Below are 18,826 nucleotides of genomic sequence, written 5' to 3'. Positions count from 1 at the left end.
ACGCTCAGTGCAAGAAGCCGACGCTACAGACCACATATTGTAGGATTCCATTTATATGAAATGTCCAGAACAGGCAAATCCATAGAAACAGAACATGCATTAGTAGTTACCAGGAACTGGTTTATGGGGCAGGAGGAAATGGGATTTTGTTTCAGGGTGAGGGAAAAATTCCAGAACAAGACAGGGGATGGTTGTACAACACTGCGAGTCTGTTTGATGCTGCTGAACTGCACACTTTAAAATGGCCACTTTTATGTGATGTTATTTTATCACAATAATTTTATCTCTCCTCCACCGCCGCCCCCCTCCCCCGCCCCGGAGACAGGGTCTCGCTCCATTGCCCCGGCTGGAGTGCAGCGGCACAATCTTGGGTCACTGCAACCTCTCCCTCCCGGGCCCAAGCAATTCTCCTGCCTCAGCCTCCCATGTAGCTGGGATTACAGGTGGGCGCCACTACATCCCGCTAATTTTTTGTATTTTTAGTACAGACAGGGTTTCACCATGTTGCTCAGTCTTGTCTCAAACCCCTGAGCTCAGGCAATCCACCTGCCTTGGCTTCCCAAAGTGCTGGAATTACAAGCGTGAGCCACCGCACCTGGCCGCAATAATTTTTTTTAAAGATTGAGAATCAAAAGGATCACCCAGGGCTCCAGCCCCGAAGTCCCCAGGGCAGAGTGGCCAAGGGAATCTGCATGCTTCTCCATAGCCCTTGCTGCTGGGGATGTGGGAAGCCCAGCAAGTTCACAGCCACACACTTTGTCATTCCAGAGCCGCTGCCTTCCCCAACCCTAAAGGCCTGACCCCCTGGCTGATGCCTGAGTCCCAGGCTGGCCGCCCGCTCCCATCTACCTTCAAAAAACCAGTACTCCTGGAGAAAGGTCTTCCAGGGTGCCAAGAAATGATACTTTGTTCTAATTAATTATTTACACTTTGCTATTTTTTTTTCTCCTTCTTGGTCTCACTTGGCTTTTTTACTGCAAACATCAAATTGTCAGGCTCCAACAGACACAATTAATGTCTTGGGGGCACTGGGAGGAACAATTAGCCAATTAAAACTTAATTAACTGTGGACATGGACCAAAAAAAAAAAAAAAGAAAAAAAGGAAAGCATGCACCAGTTGCACCAGGACCAGCTAAGAAAATGCGAGCTCTCAGCCAACGGGGTGGGGACTCACAGGAAAGAGAAGTCACAAAGACCCACCCAAGAGGTCATCCAGCCAGTCCAACCAAATGGATTGATTCCCAGATGGGGAAACGGAGGCCCAGGGAGGAGAGCAGTGACCAGTCCACTTACAATGAGGAACAATGGTAAAGCCTGAGCACACCTCCTCTGCTCCTGGCACCTCCTCAGGCGTGGGCTGCTGCCACCACAGCCACCCAGAGGCCCCTCTTCCCAGAGCCAAGTCCTAAGAGGGAAGGGAGACAACAGGTGTGCATCACTCCCCAGGGCGCCGCACCTTGCAGCCCAGCAGGTGCTAAGTTACTATCACTAATTCTAACAACCCAGTTTGCAGCTTTGTAGAACGTGGGTCTCCCTTCTGAAAACCCCAGGATAGCACCCCAAATCTCTCTGGTAGGGCTCCCTGGCGCTGCCCTAGCTCCTGCCCCTCCCAGTCTCCTACTCCAAGCAGACCTCCCTTTTAAACCTGAGCAGACCAGGCCACCGCCACCAGCCTCTGGACCTTTGCACATGCTGCCCCTAAGCCCTCCCACACCACCACCTTCACCTGGTGAACTGCAGCTCAGATCTCGAACCCCAGCACCTCCTCCAGGAAGCCCTCCTTGACCAGCTCAACTGTCTAACATGCCTCTGCCCACCACGGTCCCTGTCACTCTGCACAGTCGGCAGTGGCCCCTGGCTCCCTGTCTTCCCAGGCTCCAATAATCTGAGGCTGCATGTCCTGGTACCAGCTGAGCTGAGCAGAGGACACAGAAGCAGAGAGGGCCACCTCCTGGCAACATCCCCACTGCGGAGGGATGGGGAGGCCCAGCACCAGCCCTGGCCACAACTATAGCAATTCCCCAAACCTCAGCCGTCTCAGAAAAATCAATGTAATTCTGTAGACACTAGGCAGCCTGTCACAGACACCCGTGGCACCTCTGCATGTGCCCACCCAGCATCCAGCCCTCGCTTTACTCAGGCTGAGTCCCCCCGACACATGCTTTTATCAGGACCTACCTTATCAGTGGTGGCAAGAACAAGGCAGGCTTCTGGAAAGCACCCTTCAGCTATTGTGCTCTCTCTCCTCTCTGGGGACACAAAACCTGAGACCAGTTAGCCCAGGAGTGGGAAACCCCTGGCACATGTACCCATGCCATCACACCACATCCATGGCAGACAACGCTAATCAATGGCTGAGCCTCGGGACCCTTCTCAACTGAGCCCTCCAGTCAGCCACTACCAATCGATCAGGATTAACCAAGTCTTCAATTAGGCTCCTACCTCTACTGATGTAGTAGGCACAGGGAAGAGATGGGAGGCCACCCATAGTCACAGAACACAGCAGAGGCTCAGCCCAGAGGCTCTTGTCCCGATTCCATGGGACAGTCTTTTCAACAAATGGGGCGGGGAAAACTGGATATCCACGTGCTGGGTGGCCCGTGGGGCCTGGCATTCGCTGAAACACTGTTCCTGAGGTCTTGGCCACGCACCCACACCCAGCACCCCAACTCACCCCCTGCACCTCTGCCTTTCTGTCTGGAGTCGGCCCCACTCCAACCAGCCCCCAAATCCTTCCCTCTGCATTTATCCCTCTGGTTTCTATTCCTTCACCCCCGCTCCCAGCCTTCTATAAAAAGCCAACAGTAATGACCCTCAAGCAGGTACAAGTTCCCAACCTGGCACCGTATTTCCTGGCACAGGAGCAAGAATCCCTACCTCACACCACTGGCATGGAGATCAAGGGATCCACTCCTTGGCCAAGGCCACTCCCAGAGCTTGAACTCAGGTCTGGAAATCACAGCCTCCTAGGACCCTATGAGCAGGGTCGATGCAAAGACCCATAGGCTTCCTGGCCTGGCGTGCCAGGCTCAGCCACCTCACATGAAGCACAGTGGGCTGAGCCTGATCTCCAGGCACGTAGCTCATCAGACCTGTAGGGACTCGGCTACCAAAACTGACCCACCCTCCACCCTTGTACAGTGTGAAGGTAATGATGGGCACGGCTCCCGCCTGGAAAAGGAAGCAGAGAAAAACCTTTCCCATCACCAGTTATAAAATGGCGAGTCAGTATCCGATGGGCTTACCGACTCCGCGTGTGTGCGTGCGTGTGTGTGTGTGTGTGCGTGCGCGTGCATGTGTGTGTCTGTGCCCACATGCAGCATATCTGGTTGTCAAGTTCATCGGAAAGTGGGTGGGTGAATAATGTCCTGAAATGACAACAGCTAGCATGTAAAAGAGGAAACGTTTTCTTTTTTTTTTTTTTTTTGAGACGGAGTCTTGCTCTGTCACCCAGGCTGGAGTGCAGTGGCCGGATCTCAGCTCACTGCAAGCTCCTCCTCTCGGGTTCACGCCATTCTCCTGCCTCAGCCTCCCGAGTAGCTGGGACTACAGGCACCCGCCACTTTGCCCGGCTAGTTTTTTGTATTTTTTAGTAGAGACGGGGTTTCACCGTATTAGCCAGGATGGTCTCGATCTCCTGACCTCATGATCCGCCCGTCTCGGCCTCCCAAAGTGCTGGGATTACAGGCTTGAGCCACCGCGCCCGGCCTAAAAGAGGAAACGCTTTTTTTTTTTTTTGAGATGGAGTCTCACGCTGTTGCCCAGGCTGGAGTGCAGTGGCGCGATCTCGGCTCACTGCAAGCTCCGCCTCCCGGGTTCCCGCCATTCTCCTGCCTCAGCCTCCTGAGTAGCTGGGACTACAGGTGCCCGCCACCGCACCCGGCTAATTTTTTGTATTTTTAGTAGAGACGGGGTTTCACTGTGGTCTCGATCTCCTGACCTTGTGATCCGCCCGCCTCGGCCTCCCAAAGTGCTGGGATTACAGGCTTGAGCCACCACGCCCGGCCATGAGGAAACGTTTTCAAGCAGAAACTCAGAAGGCCTTTGCCAACAGCCCCTGCGCTGGGCTCTGCTGGGAGCCCGAGGCGGCTCCCCTCCCCAGCAAGGAGCGACTGCATTTTAATAAGTAATTAGCGCGGAGTGGATGCTGCTAAAAAGACCAGCGCGTCTCCCCACCAGCATTAAGGCAGGGAGTGCAAATGAACTCACTGCCGCATCAGCATCTGAGAGTCATCAGACCGACTGGCAGAAAGGCCTCGGGTGAGCACAAAGTCTTCTACACTCAGCAAATTAATGAACAAATACGAAGAGGAAATGAACAAACAGGTGGAGCCTCGGGGCCTGGGTGTGGAGATAAGGGGTGCTGGATCGATACCCCAAGGTCACTGATGCATTCTCCCCTGGCCACACAGGGCCTGGGGGACACATTCATCAACGCAGATGTAAAACGGAGAAATCAATGACACGGCCGAGACGGCATCTGGATATACTTGTCCAGCCCCAGACACAGGGCAGGTGGATGGCAGGTGTGGGGCAGGACGCACTGGCCGGGTGAGGCTGGTACTCCAGGCCACTGGAATGGCCATCAGATGCACCCCTGCCCACTGCCAGAGCCATCACTCACATGCTCAAACGCGGCTGGTACAATCACAGCACCACTCCCGAGAGCTTCCATAGGAGACCCGCCCCAAGCAGACACGCAGCGGCCCCATCTGGAATCTCCCTCCCACAGCGCTCGGCATGGGGGAGGCAAATCTTTAGACCCATTTTACAGATGACGAAAAACAGTTGCGAGACCTGAAGCAACCTGTGGGACAAACTGGGTCCTGATGACGGCCTGATCCTCAGCATCACAATCTGTCCCAGCCCTCAGTGGTGTCTCCACGGGTCGACTCACCTGGCCCCAGAAGCACCAGCAGTCTCCAACCTGAACCCTCAAGGTCAAGTCCGGACAGTGGTGGGTGGGTGTTTGTGGGCGGGAAGGGGTAATGCCAGGGGTTGTGGCAACAACCGGGGAGCGGATGAGAAGTCTGGGGTGACAAACTGGGGTCCCCCCTCATGCCAGCTCCCAGTGACTGTCGGGTGCTGGGGTGCTGGGGTGCTATGCTGACAGGTGGGAGGTACCAGGATGGATTCGAGGTACCTGCCCTGGCTCAGGGGGAGAGAGTAGCAGCACATGCCAGGCGCTTCCATGGGGGCATGGGGACCCAAGGCTGATGGAAGAGGGTCCCAGGCAGAAGAGGAGGGGAACTGAGGTGGTGAGGGAAGGGTCTTAATCCAGCAAGGAGGAAGGGCCCCTTTGCCTGCATGCAAAAGCCAAGAGGCCTGTCAGCTGCTGACAAACCCAGGGCCAGAGGGACCAGGATGACGGCTGCTGCCTGTCCCTCATCTGCAGCAGGTGCACAGCCGACTCCCATCATCCTGGATGTAGTGATGTGGTCTGTCCCCACCACCAGTGGCCCCACGCCCAACACAAAGGAGGCAAGTTTCCTCAGCTGTGACGGATCGATGGTTTCCAACTATGATTTTAGCCTCTTCAGAACCCTTTCTGTAAGCAAAATGTCAGCAAAATGCCATATAAAAAACAGATAAAAGTGGAGCTGTTCTGATTCAGCAGGGCCCTGCCCTCCCTGCCTCCTCCCAGCCTCCTGAGAAGGCCCAGAGTGGTCTGAGATTCTCAGCTGAAGGGAACGATTCTGGGTCTGAACGTCAGGGTCTGAACTGACGCCGTCAGCACAGACACCGGTGGTCACTGCACTGAGTCCTCTAAAGACTGCTGGTCAGCGCCCTCCCCTCCAGGGTCAGACCTTTTACTTCATCTCCCCAGACAGCCCCACCAGCCTCCACTCTGCCTCCTGGCCTCCTCTCTGCCTCCCGGCCTCCTCTCTGCCTCCTGGCCTCTTCACTACCCTCCCTGCCTCCCTGCTGCCTCCTGGCCTCCACCCTGCCTCCTGGCATCCACAGTGGCTCCTGGCATTCTCACTGCCCTCCAGCATCCTCACGGCCTCTTGGCCTCTTTACTGCCGCCCGGCCTCCTCTCTGCCTCCCGACATCCTGGCTGTCTTCGTGCGCCTTCCATACAACCAATTGCGCTGTGTGCAAACAGTTGCCTCGGTAGTCGAAGAGAAGAGGGCACAGCTGAGCAGATAAAAACGGGGCCTCTGCCATCAGCCGGACCTGAGGATGCCCCAGCTCCACTGTGCTGCAGAGATGCATCTTCTCTGTGCCTGCTTCCTTCCTCACTTCTTAAGGTCCCTGCAGGGTGCAGGTGCTCGTGGACGCAAAGGTCCAGCAGCCACAAGTGATTATGTCCATGGAGGAGGGAGGGAGGGACAGCAGGAGAGGCCGGCACTCAGGTGACCAGTGGTGTGTGTCCAGCATCGCCAGCTGGCACTTGAGAATCTGTAAGCAGCCATGGAGCCGCCTCCAGACAGTGCTGAGAGCCAGTTTTAACTGCTTCAGAAGTCTCTGAGCCTCCCAAAATGTTTTAATGAATAATAAATAGGAGAATTAAGCCCGTTTATTGGAAGGTACACACTGCTCTTCAACTCAAGCGAGAGAAGCGGCCTAGCGATTTCCTCTGGGAAGGTTCGTTCTGCCCCGAGTGAAGCTGGAGTGAAGTGCACTGCCCAGCCAGCGCCGCGGGTTCCTGGGGCTGGGCAGGGTGGCCTGGGCTGGGACACCAGAGAAGCAGCATCAGACTTCACTCCGAAACCTGTCCCTGCACAGGACAAGGCGCCATCAGGGCAGGCCCCGCTGGGCCAGAGCTGAGCAAGCGTCTGCAGGAGGGTGGGAAGGCACCAGCAACTCTGGGGAGAACCTTCCAGGCAGGGGGCAGCCAGAGAGCCCAGCGGCAGGAGAGGCTGAAGTAGCTCTACAGCAGCGAGGAGAAGCAGGGGACAGGGAGAAGCAGGGGACAGGGAGAAGCAGGGGACAGGGAGAAGCAGGGGACAGGGACCAGCGAGGACAGAGCTTTCCCTCTAACAACCAGAAGGCGCTGCGCCCAGGGGGCCTCAGAGCACCCCTCCTGCAGGCAGGGAGCACCCTGTGCTGCTCAGGAGAAGCATGTCCTTCCCTCTTCCCTCCTCCCCTCCTTTCTTCCCTCTCTTCTCCCTCCCTCCCGCCCGCCTGCCTTCCCTGCCCTCACCTCCTGAAAGAGTCCGTCCCTTTGTCCCCTGACCTAGGGTGCAAGTGCACACTGTCAATGGCGACTGTCCCCACAAACGGAGACAGCCACAGCATCCTCATCACTCTCTGCTCCCCCTGCTCCGGCCCTACACAAAGAGCTGCCTGTGACCCGGCGCCCAGGAGCCTCCGATCAACAGGGGAAGCGGGACTACTGTCCTCACGTCACCGGCGAGGACATCAGGCTCAGAGAAAGCCACGTGCCCACGGCCCCGCGAAGGAGCTGGATGGATCCCAATGACAATGCCATGACCAGGCACCTGGGGGAGGGACAGCAGCGAGGGTTGGAGGACCCAAGATATACCCACAGCCACGTGACCGTGCACCAGTTGCTTAGGTAGGGATAAGAGAGGCAACGCCACGGCGCATGGTAAACAGTGAGTGTGCTGCCAGGGTGCCTTCCTGCCCACCCGCAGGCCTGTGCTCAGCCCCCGCTCGCATTAAGGAGATCAGGGTCCCTACGGTCAGAATTATGATGATCTGCAGGATCCAGGGACCAGAATCTCAGAAGCAAGGCACAGAAACCCTGCAGCCTCACCGGAATCCTCCCTCCAAATGCCCAACCGGATTCCAAGCTGAGGCAAAACCCGCCAGAGCTGGTGGCCCATGGACTTCTCCACACTCCTCCCCAGCCAGGCAACTGGACAAATCACCCAGACACAGGGCACAGAGGAAAACAGGAAAGGATCTACGGGCCGCGGAGCAGGGCCCACGGCTCCCATCAGCAAGGACTACGGACTCACTCTTCACGCTCGGCCATAACCCGGCCCCGAGCACGCCCACCCTGGGCAGCACAGGAAGCCGGACACAACTCATTGGAGCCAAAACCTCATCGCTTTAATGCAACCCTTTGAAAAAAATACCAAGAGAGGCAGCCAGAAGAGAAACACTTCCGGAATAAACTTGCTGGATCCTTTAGTTCCTACTGGAACTTGTGGGGTGAGTGAAGAGGAAGAAAATGCTCATAAAAATGACTAGGACCTGCTGTTCATTTTTTTCAGAGTCCTTTACAGCAACACCTCCAAGGGGACAGTCTCGAGCTTCATTTGACCCCTACAGAAACAAAGGCTCAACGAGACCAAGTATCTGCAGAGTCCAACTTGCGTCCAGGTCTGACTGAAGGGAAGCTTTGCTCTCGCCCGCCTCCTCCAGGGCCCGCCTGGCTCCACGGAGCCTAGATGAGAGGAGGCACCAGAAGGCAGGTGCAGTGGACCACCTGGCGGGTTTCCCAGGGCTCCAAATTCAGGAAGGTTTCCAAGCGTCCATCTGGCTGCTGCCCAGGTCTCCCCAGATGCCAGGGGCCAAGAGCAGAGGGAACCTGGCTGACTCAGGGTGGGTCCCCTCCCTGGATGGATGGACAGATGGGTGGATGGGTAGATGGATGGACAGATGAATGATGGATAGATGGTGAGTGGGTGGATGGATGGACGGATGGGAGGATGGATGGATGGATGGATGAATGATGGATGAATGATGGATGGTGAGTGGATGGATGGATGGATGATGGATGGATGGTGCATGGATGGATGGATGAATGATGGATGAATGGATGGGTGGATGGATGGATGGATGGGTGGATGGATGGGTGAATTGGTGGGTGGATGGATGGGTGAATTGGTGGGTGGATGGATGGGTGGATGGATGGGTGAATTGGTGGATGGATGGATGGGTGGATGGATGGATGGATGGGTGGATGGATGGGTGAATTGGTGGGTGGATGCATGGGTGAATTGGTGGGTGGATGCATGGGTGGATGGATGGATGGATGAATGATGGATGAATGATGGATGGATGGATGACGGATGGATGGATGGATGGGTAGATGGATGGATAGATGAATGATTGATGGATGGATGGATAGATGAATGATGAATGATGGATGGATGGATGATGGATGGATGAATGGGTAGATGGATGGATGGATGAATGATGGACGGATGGATGGATGGATGATGGATAGATGGATGGGTAGATGGATGGATAGATGAATGGTGGATGGATGGACGGACGGATGATGGATAGATGGATGGATGGATGGATGATGGATAGAGGATGGATGATGGATAGATGGATGGATGGATGGATGATGGATAGAGGATGGATGATGGATAGATGAAGGATGGATGGATGAATGATGGATAGATGAATGATGGATGGATGGATGAATGATGGATAGATGAATGATGGATGGATGGGTGGATGGATGATGGATGGATGGATGGATGGATGGATGATGGATAGATGGATGGATGGATACATGGATGGAGGAGTGAATGAATGAATAAATGAATGGCTTTTGTCTTCCCAAGGAATGACTCTCACAACATGAGAGACTTGGGGAGCCGGGAGGCAGCTGTTTAGAAAATGAATGACAACAAACCAGACCCTAGACAAGACCTGAAACACCACAAACCTCCTTAATAGGGGAAATGGCATTTCCTAAACCAACCAGAGACACCAGTCAGCTGTGATGGTGAATTTTAGGTGTCAGCTTGACTGGATGAAGGAATACCTGGAGAACCAGGGAAGCACTGTTTCTGGGTGTGGCTGTGTGGGTGTTTCCAGAGGAGACGGGCGTGTGAGCATGTGAGGAGATGCCCTTCCTGTGGGCGGCACCATCCAAGCGGCTAGGGGCTGAGACAGAACAAAAAGCCAGAGAAAATGCTTCCTCTCCTGAAGCTGGGACTCTTTGCCTCCTGCCCTTGGACATCAGAAATCCAGGCTCCCCAGCCTTTGGTCTCTAAGACTTGCCCCACAGGTTCTCAGGCCTTTGGCCTTAGACTGAAGATCACACCATTGCTTCCCCGGTTCTGAGGCTTTGGGACTGGGGCCAAGCCCTGTCACCCCCATTCCTGGGTCTCCAGCTCACAGAAAGCCTGCTGGGGGCCCCTGGGCCTCCACAGTCCCAAGAGCCGATACTCCCAGTCAGCCCCTCTTGTCTGCCTCTACCCAGCTGCTTCTCTCTGGTCTCAGGAGGATCCTGATGAATGCGCCAGCCCGTCCGTCAGGCTCCTGTCAGCCCTGAATGCTATGAATATAACTAGGAGTCGATCAACAAGAAGTAAGAGAGTTAGCTCTGCCCCTGGTAGCCCTGGAGTCCCCAGCCCCACACCCCTCAGTTACCCCTGACCAGTCCCACCCATCCCAGACAATAGTCAGTTCTGACTGCAGAGCCTTGTGCTCTGGGGAGAAACAGTTGCCATCCTGCTCCTGGGCAGGCCACGGGTGGGAGGAACGGGGGTGGGCGCATAGCCACCTCTTCGTGGTCTGAGGTTGCCGGAGGCCGCCAAGCTCATTTGGAATGGCCAGGGTGTCCCTACTGGGCTGAGCTCATGAACAACAAAAGATGAATCTGGACGTGTGGGAAACGCTCAGTAAATGCCCCGAATAAATGAAAGGGGCATTCGCTCTTCACCTCTGTGGTGAGAGGGACACATCAGGCCCGCCCCTCCACACCCGTTCCTTGAGGTCAACAAGCTGGGAGTCCGGGAGGCCAGAGACCAGCAGCCTTGGCAAGCCCCCTGCCTGCTCGGACCCTTCCTCCCCTCTGTCCACAGCAGGGGCTGGAACGAAATGCCCCGGCCCAGCAAGAGGTCCCCAGGAGTCTGAGCACCTGGGCAGACCAGGCCGCAGGGAGAAGCTGGGCTTTTGCTTGTGTTTTGTTTTTCCAGAGCACCTGTCCCGGAGAAGCCAGGAGGCACTGGCAGAGCAGAACTGTCAGGCTCCGGACTGCAGTGAGCGTACCAACACCCCAGCCTCCGCTGGCCCCAGGGCAGCCTCCACTTGGAAGTGCTGACCACAGCTTGACCATGGTAGGAAAAACATCCAGGGAAGGAAGAAAGCACTGCCACGGAGAACAGGGCTGGCGGGGCCGAGGCCAGGCCCACTCTGGAGGGCAAGTGTGGGCTCCGGCTCCATTGCTCCCAAGGGCACCAGCACCCAGCACACGGTCCCAGGGGGTCCAGTCCCCAGCCAGCTGTCCCTGACACACCACAGGCCACATTCACGCGGCCTCCAGGAGGCAAAGGGCGTGGCTCAGATGGGGAGACCAGAAGCAGCAAGGCCGCAGAGTGGCAGGGCCCGGGGGCACATGCAGTGCTGAGACCCTGCACACATGGCTTGACCCTCTCAAGGGACCTTTGAGGGTGGTCGTGTCACCGCCATTTTACAAATGGGACTTAGAGAGGCTGAATCACTTGGCCGAGGCCGCACCCTGGAGATGGCAGGGCTGGGACTCGAAGCCAGCCTGCTGGGGTCCAAGTCCACGTGCTCAGCCACCTGCTCTGTCGCCAAAAGGTGCGGTCATTGCGTCTTTTTTTTTTTTTTTTAAGACAGTCTCACTCTGTCACTCAGGCTAAAGTGCAGTGGTATGATCTCTGCTCACTCCAACCTTCGCCTCCTGGGCTCAAGCAACTCTCCTGCCTCAGTCTCCCGAGTAGCTGGGATTACACACGCCCACCACCACACCCGGCAGATTTTTGTATTTTTATTAGAGACAGGGTTTCACCATGTTGACCAGACTGGTTTCAAACTCCTAACTTCAAACGATCCGCCCACCTCAGCCTTCCAAAGTGCTGAGATTATAGGCGTGAGCCACCACGCCCGGCCCAGCCATTGCATCTTTACAAATAAAATAATGGAGAGAAAAACAGTAGGTGCTGCCATCTCTGTGTGGAAGTCTGGACTTGTTTCAAGCGACCAGTGGGGGCAGCAGCAGCAGCGACCTGTGCTTCACGAACACCTCCTGTGGGCCTCACCCGTGCTCCTCAGCTCAGCCCGGGGGTCTGCACGGTGACATCACCTTCATTCCCAGCACCCCACACCATGACTCATGGTCCAAACCCGCCGTCTACTCCCAGCTCCTCAGAAGAAATGCCACAGCTTGGCCAGCACCACCAGTGACCGCCACGGTGAGACGTGGGGAGACCAGAGGCCAGCGCGAGAAGCCCCCTCCTCTACAGCCCTCAGAGCTGCAGCCGCCTCACTGGAAACCACGGACGATGACAAGGGCTGCCCATCTGCAAACTGCTTGGCCACATAGCTGGCGAGTTGAATAATGAGTGTTTAATCCAAATTTATGTACGTCTTACATCACTGCGTTCCGCCATAGCAAATTAAAAGCAAAATGAAATTATATACTGAATACGCTACATTTTAACTGTTGGCCAAGAAGTAGGTTTGGCCAGGGTTTTCCTGTATTTTTCTCTTTACGGTTATTATAAAAACCAGTTGCATGTATAAGTATGTGTGTACATGTGAGACCGTGTGTGTGTGAATGTGTGTGATATGTCTGTGCTGGGGGGCTGTCCATGGATGTCTGTGTGAATGTGCATGGGTGACCATACGCCTGTGAATGTAAGTTGTGTGTGTCTGGGTGTGGGTGTGAATATGGAAGACGGGTTCAAGTGTGTGTATGTGCGTTTGCGTGTGGTGTGTCCATGGGTGTCTGTGTGAATGTGTGTGTGTGAGACTGTAAGTCTGTGAATGAGTGTATGTGTGTATGTGAGCTGTGTGTCTGAGCCTGAGTGTGAACATGTGGGGTGGGTGCAAGAGTGTGTGTGTGTGCGCGCGCACGTGTGTGTGTGTCCGCATGTGTGTGTGTGTTCTAAAGGTCCTTCTCTAAGTCCAGAACCACCAGCCTCTCCATTACCCAGGGCCCTGCAGGCAAATTCATCTCTGCTGTTTGCAAGGAAGGAGTGGGAGAGAGTTCCAAACCATTTCAAAACAAATCTGTAGTAATTGAGAAGCCACTTACAGGAAAGGAAACCAGCCCAGGCCATTCAAGCCTCCCTGACTCTAGGCCAGCAGGCAAGCCCTGGACAGCAGGACCCACGGGCCTCAGCAAGGCATCAAACTCCCAGGCACGTGCGTTGCTGCAGGGGGGCCTCCGTGAGTCATTTAAGAGAGACAAACTTCTAAGAACTGGATGATTACACAGAGATGTGCTCATGAAGAGGTCCCCGGATCTCAGGTCTGGAGAATTCCAGGAGCGAGAAAGGAGAGCGCCAGGTCCAGTGGCTCTGGGAACGCCCTTGTTCTAGGTCCTGACCTGAGGCCGAGCAGCACTTCCATATGCTCCTCTTGTAACTGACTTCTCAGCACGCGCCACTGCAAACCTGAATTCCCTCTGCACCTCACAAATCATGCATTCACAGAGCATTTCCTTAGACACCAAGTCCCTGATAATGATGTGCAAATAAACCAGGCAGTAAATATCTTATTTCCCATCGGCAGGTGGAAATCCACTCTCCCGGTGGTCCAGGAAGCAGTGTCTCCTAGAGGCAGCCCAACAGCAGGTGGGGGCCTGGGGCCTCCTCGGTCACTGTCAGCACCTCCGGCGCCCAGCCCCCGATCCACCAGGAAGCGATCGCGGCCCTGATCCCATCCATTTAAAAAGAGTAACCGTGGAGCTGCTGGGTTCTGGAAGGCAGCTGGCTCCTGAGTCCCTCTGTGCCCAGGCTCACCGGCGTCAGGCCTCTGAGCCCAAGCCAAGCCATCGCATCCCCTGTGACTTGCACATATATGCCCAGATGGCCTGAAGTAATTGAGCAATCGCAAAAGAAGTGAAAATGCCCTGCCCCTGCCTTAACTGATGACATTCCACCACAAAAGAAGTGAAAATGGCCGGTCCTTGCCTTAAGTGATGACATTACCTTGTGGAGGTCCTTCTCCTGGCTCATCCTGGCTCAGAAAACTCCCCCACTGAGCACCTTGTGACCCCCACTCCTGCCCACCAGAGAACAAGCCCCTTTGACTGTAATTTTCCTTTAGCTACCCAAATCCTATAAAACGGCCCCACCCCTATCTCCCTTCGCTGACTCTCTTTTCGGACTCAGCCCGCCTGCACCCAGGTGATTAAAAAGCTTTATTGCTCACACAAAGCCTGTTTGGTGGTCTCTTCACACGGACGCACATGACAACCAAGAAGCCACCAATGAACTACAGCCTCCCGGGGACTTCGCACCTGCCAGCCTCAGGGTCCCGTCATGTGCATCAGCCGGGCTCCTGCAGGACTGGTGCCATGTGAGGCTTCCTGAGAACACAGAGACACTTCCCGGGGTCACCACTGGAGAACCACCCCCTCTTTGCCCAACACCTGCCCGGAGTCAGAAACAGCTCTGCTCGTCCCGGGATAACCGAGAGAATCCATTCACAGAGCACATAGTAGACGCTTTCCCCACCTCATCTCCCCAACCCCTTAAGAGGTGGTGCTGACTTCGGCCCATTCTCAGAGGAAGAGTAGAGATTCGGGGCAGGAGGTAAATGTTCAGGGTCCTCTGGCTAGAACTGCAGGGCCAGGGTTGTCTGCACTCTGCTCTTGCCCCACCCGCCTGAATTCACCACGCCTGGCCTCACGCTGACTGGAGAGAGAAACGGGCCATCCCCCTGTCCCAGCCCTGACACACACAGATCTGGCTTCCACACCTTCCTGTTTGTAACACAACCTGCCTGCACCTCCCGGACACGAGGGTGCAGAAATCCACTGGCTCCGTGCTGGAGCCAATCAGGCTGCTCCACGGATCTGCCCCACCTGCCACTGAGCTGGCAAATTGGCCACCACTGGGGCTGGAGAAAGTGACTGCTCACCTTTCCAAAGTCTCGCACATCGAAGAGGTCAAAGGGGTCAAACAGCTCACTGTTCCTTAATCCAAATTTATCGTGGCAGACTTTCAGGAAGGTCCGTATGTTCTTCAAACACAGGAACTAGAGAGAGAAAACAAAGGGTAAGGAAAAACTTATTAAAACTGTAAGCTCTGTAAAAACCATAACGGCAACAGCAGTAAGCTCTGGCTTCCGTGCGCCAGCACATCCAAGCTCATTCCTGTTTTCTCAAGCAGGAAATGGGCTCAGAGAGACGACGAAACCCCCCATCCCAAGGCTGGGGGGTGGGAAGCCAGACCTGGACAGAGGCAGACAGCCCAGCCCCACGTCCGAGTGTGTAACCACCACTGCCCCTGGCCTCCTCATCACACAGCTGCAAAACCCCCAAGGCCTTTGCATTCAGAAGACACGCCACTCCCCATAACGGTTGGTCAGGGCGGCAAGGCAGCACCCTCCATGCCATCCAACCCAGCCCTCCCACGCGCACCCAGCACATGTCAAGGCCGACAGTCACGGCCGGAGCAGAATATGGCAGCCTTGAGTCAACAAGAATGGCTGGCGCATGCTCACTGGGCACGTGCACAGGCGTGCGCACACACACGAGGCTTCTGACAACACCAATACATCCTTCCTACTCGGGTGACAAAGCCAACAGCCAGGGGCCACCCCCAGGAAGCCATGGAGGACCCAGAGAGTGGCAGGTGCCAACCACAGTGGAAGGGTGGAGGGAACACAAACGCCAGAAATCCCAAATCAACGCGTGGGCCGTCTCCTCTCTGCCCACTGCCAACCAGTGAACTCTCGGCCCTCACCGCGCCTGACGTGCCACGGGGACAGCAGGCTTGGCGGGGCGGAAAGGCCATTTGCCCAGTCCTCATGGAGAAATAGCTGGTAAGGAAACTTATAAGGCAGCAGGTGAGGTGGCCCGGGGGGGCAGGCTCTAGAGTCACTCAGGCCCAGGTTGGAATCCTGTCTGCTGACTCCAGCAAGGAGACCAGGGAGAATGGTTAGACCAGGCCTGGTTTCCCACCGCCACCTGCCTCACGGGGTTAATCACGTGCCCTGATGACCAGAGTGGGCAGTGGGGTGTGGGAGCCGTCAGCCCTCCAGTCCAGCTCTGCACAGGGATTCACAAGGGGAGGCCGCGGCACACACGGCCCAAGAAGAGCCCGGCTTTGTCATCCTCATCAATAAATGAGGGTACGGACAAACTACCCAGCTCCAAGAGAAGTTCAGAGAGCCTGCCCCTGCTCACTGGAAATTGAGAGGAATGGACAGATTTAGATACAGTGCAGGTCAGAATCAGAGCCTAAGAGCGTGAAGCAAGCAGCACTGAGAATGCCCTGGGAGCGCAGGGTCCCCCAGCCAGGACACACGCCCCTGCCGGCCCCTTCCTCCGCCTCACAGCAGGTAGTGCTCACCCCAGCCCCCGCTGCCTCAGGCCACTCCTCCCATCCTGGCAGGGGTCCGCGGCTGTTCATAGACAACAGACTCATTTGTTTTATCCTATAGTCCCTCTCTGTCCGTGTGTGTGTGTGTGTGTGTGTGTGTGTGTGTGTGTGTGTGTGTATGTGTGTTTCTGAACACTCGAGATTAACTGCAGTAATGATACTCCTTCATCCCTAAATACCTGAGTGTGTATTTCCTAAGAACAAGGACGCTGGGCGCGGTGGCTCAAGCCTGTAATCCCAGCACTTTGGGAGGCCGAGACGGGCGGATCACGAGGTCAGGAGATTGAGACCATCCTGGCTAACACGGTGAAACCCCGTCTCTACTAAGAAATACAAAAAACTAGCCGGGCGAGGTGGCGGGTGCCTGTAGTCCCAGCTACTCGGGAGGCTGAGGCAGGAGAATGGTGTGAACCCGGGAGGCGGAGCTTGCAGTGAGCCGAGATCCGGCCACTGCACTCCAGCCTGGGCGACAGAGCGAGACTCTGTCTCAAAAAAAAAAAAAAAAAAAAAAGAACAAGGACATCCTCTTCCATAATCACAGTACCTATGGCAAAACCAGGAAACTAACATGGACCCCACATGGTTATCTTATCTATAGACCTTACTTGCATTTCCTTAATACATAAAGGACAACCAAAATGTCCTTTATAGTTAAAAGAAAAAAAGACTGGCCCACGCTCCAATCTGGGATCACACACAGTATACGCCGCCATGCCTCTTCAGTCTCCATTAATCTGGTACAATCTTCTCCAACAGGATTTTCTGCAATGATAGGAATGTTCTATCCATGTGCCGTCCAGTGGGGCAGCCACTAGATGCCTGTGCCCACTGAAAACTTGAAATGTGGCCAGTAAAGCCGGGTGCAGTGGCTCACACCTGTAACCTCAGCACTTTGGGAGGCCGAGGCAGGAGGATCACCTGAGGTCAGGAGTTCAAGACTAGCCTTCCCAACATGGTGAAACGTTGTCTCTACTAAAGATACAAAAATTACCCAGGCACGGTGGCACATGCCTGTAGTCCCAGCTACTCGGGAGGCTGCAGCAAGAGAATCGCTTGAACCCAGGACGCGGAGGTTGCAGTGAGCCGAGATCGCACCACTGCACTCCAGCCTGGGTGACAGAGCGAGACTCTGTCTCAAAAAAAAAAAAGGTGGCTACTGAAAAACTGGATTGCTAATTTTAAATTAAATTTTAAAGCTACATGTGGCTAGTAACTGCTAGTTTACACAACGTGGATCTAAAACACTCCAAGATCTTTGTTTTTCACAACCTGTTAATTCTGAAGAATATAGACACGAAAGGACAAATCCTGTGTGATTCTTTTTTTTTTTTTTTTTGAGACGGAATTTCGCCCTTGTTGCCCAGGCTCGAGTCTAATGGCGCGATCTCAGCTCACCACAACCTCTGCCTCCTGGGTTCAAGCAATTCTCCTGCCTGAGCCTCCTGAGTAGCTGGGATTACAGTTGTGTGCCACCAAGCCTGGCTAATTTTTGTATTTTTAGTAGAGATGGGGTTTCTCCATGTTGGTCAGGCTGGTCTCCAACTCTCGACCTCAGGTGATCCGCCTGCCTCGGCCTCCCAAAGTGCTGGGATTACAGGCATGAGCCACCGTGCCCGGCCATGGTTCCACTTTCATGAGGCCCCCGGAGTTGTCAGATCCACAGAGAGAGAAAGCAGAATGGCGGGTGCCCTCGAAGGGCTGGGCGACAGGGTGTTGTGGTTTTGTGGGGAACAGAGCTCTCGCTTGGGAAGATGAGAGAGTCCTGTGGATGGTGGTGGTGGCGCTTGCCAACAAAGTGAATGTGTTTGATGCTACTGGACAGTGGCCTAGAGAAAAACTGGAGAAGATGCCGAGTTTTATGTTATGTGTATTTTACAATAAAAAGATTAATTAGAAGAGAGACAGAGAGACATGGAGACACAGACCCACGAGGAGGGCATGTGACGATGGGCCCCTCTCCTTAGCAGCTGGGAGTGACACAGCTGTGGGCCAGCCACACCAAGGGTGGCCACTGCCGACAGAAGCGGGAGAGGGCGTGCGGCGGGTTCTCCCCGGAGGCCTCAGAAGGAACTGTTGCTGCCGTACACAACTGATTCAGGCTTCTGGTCTGCAGCCCTAGGAACAAGAAGGTTCTGCCGCTTAAAGCCACCACGTCCATGGCGTTTGGTGAGGGCAGCGCCAGACACTGGAGCTGGGAGCGGGCCTGCGCTGGGGAAGGGGCTGCACCCTCTCGCTCGTCTGTACTGCCGCGTGCGCTGCGGCTTCCAGCCCGGCGCGACTATTTTTTGCATATGGCTCGTCTGTAATTTCCACGAAGCATTTATTTTCATTCTTCCTCAGCCTCCCAAGTTTAGAGTTAATTACACAGATCCCAACCATAATCACAGCCGGCTAGGCCCAGGCTTCCTTTCGGGTGCAGGATGGGGCCAGAGCACCCCTTTCCCGTGGGCCCAGCAATTGCTGTGCCTGGCCCGGCCCCACCCGTGGCCACTTTGGTCACCCTAACCTTTAAGAAGTTCTCCTGGTGCAGCTCTGGGCCCAACCCAGGGTGGTCTCTGCAAAACTGAGCCACACAGGCTGATGCAGA

General features: G+C 55.2%; 1 protein-coding gene across 8 annotated transcripts in view; it reads right to left on the bottom strand.

Annotated features, from left to right (window-relative positions):
- The window catches only part of VAV2 (vav guanine nucleotide exchange factor 2), a 235,454-nt gene that overhangs the window by 164,869 nt on the left and 51,759 nt on the right, over positions 1–18,826 (bottom strand). For all 8 annotated transcript variants that reach the window (XM_005580493.4, XM_005580495.4, XM_074016056.1 and 5 more), the window contains exon 2: positions 14,774–14,890. In XM_005580493.4, coding sequence (XP_005580550.1) covers positions 14,774–14,890 — 117 coding nt within the window. The remainder of the gene's footprint in view (positions 1–14,773; positions 14,891–18,826) is intronic.

Source organism: Macaca fascicularis, chromosome 15, assembly GCF_037993035.2.
Source record: "Macaca fascicularis isolate 582-1 chromosome 15, T2T-MFA8v1.1".
Taxonomy (NCBI): Eukaryota; Metazoa; Chordata; class Mammalia; order Primates; family Cercopithecidae; genus Macaca; species Macaca fascicularis.
Note: the sequence above shows the minus strand (reverse complement) of the source record. Positions and strands in the feature narration are given on the sequence as shown.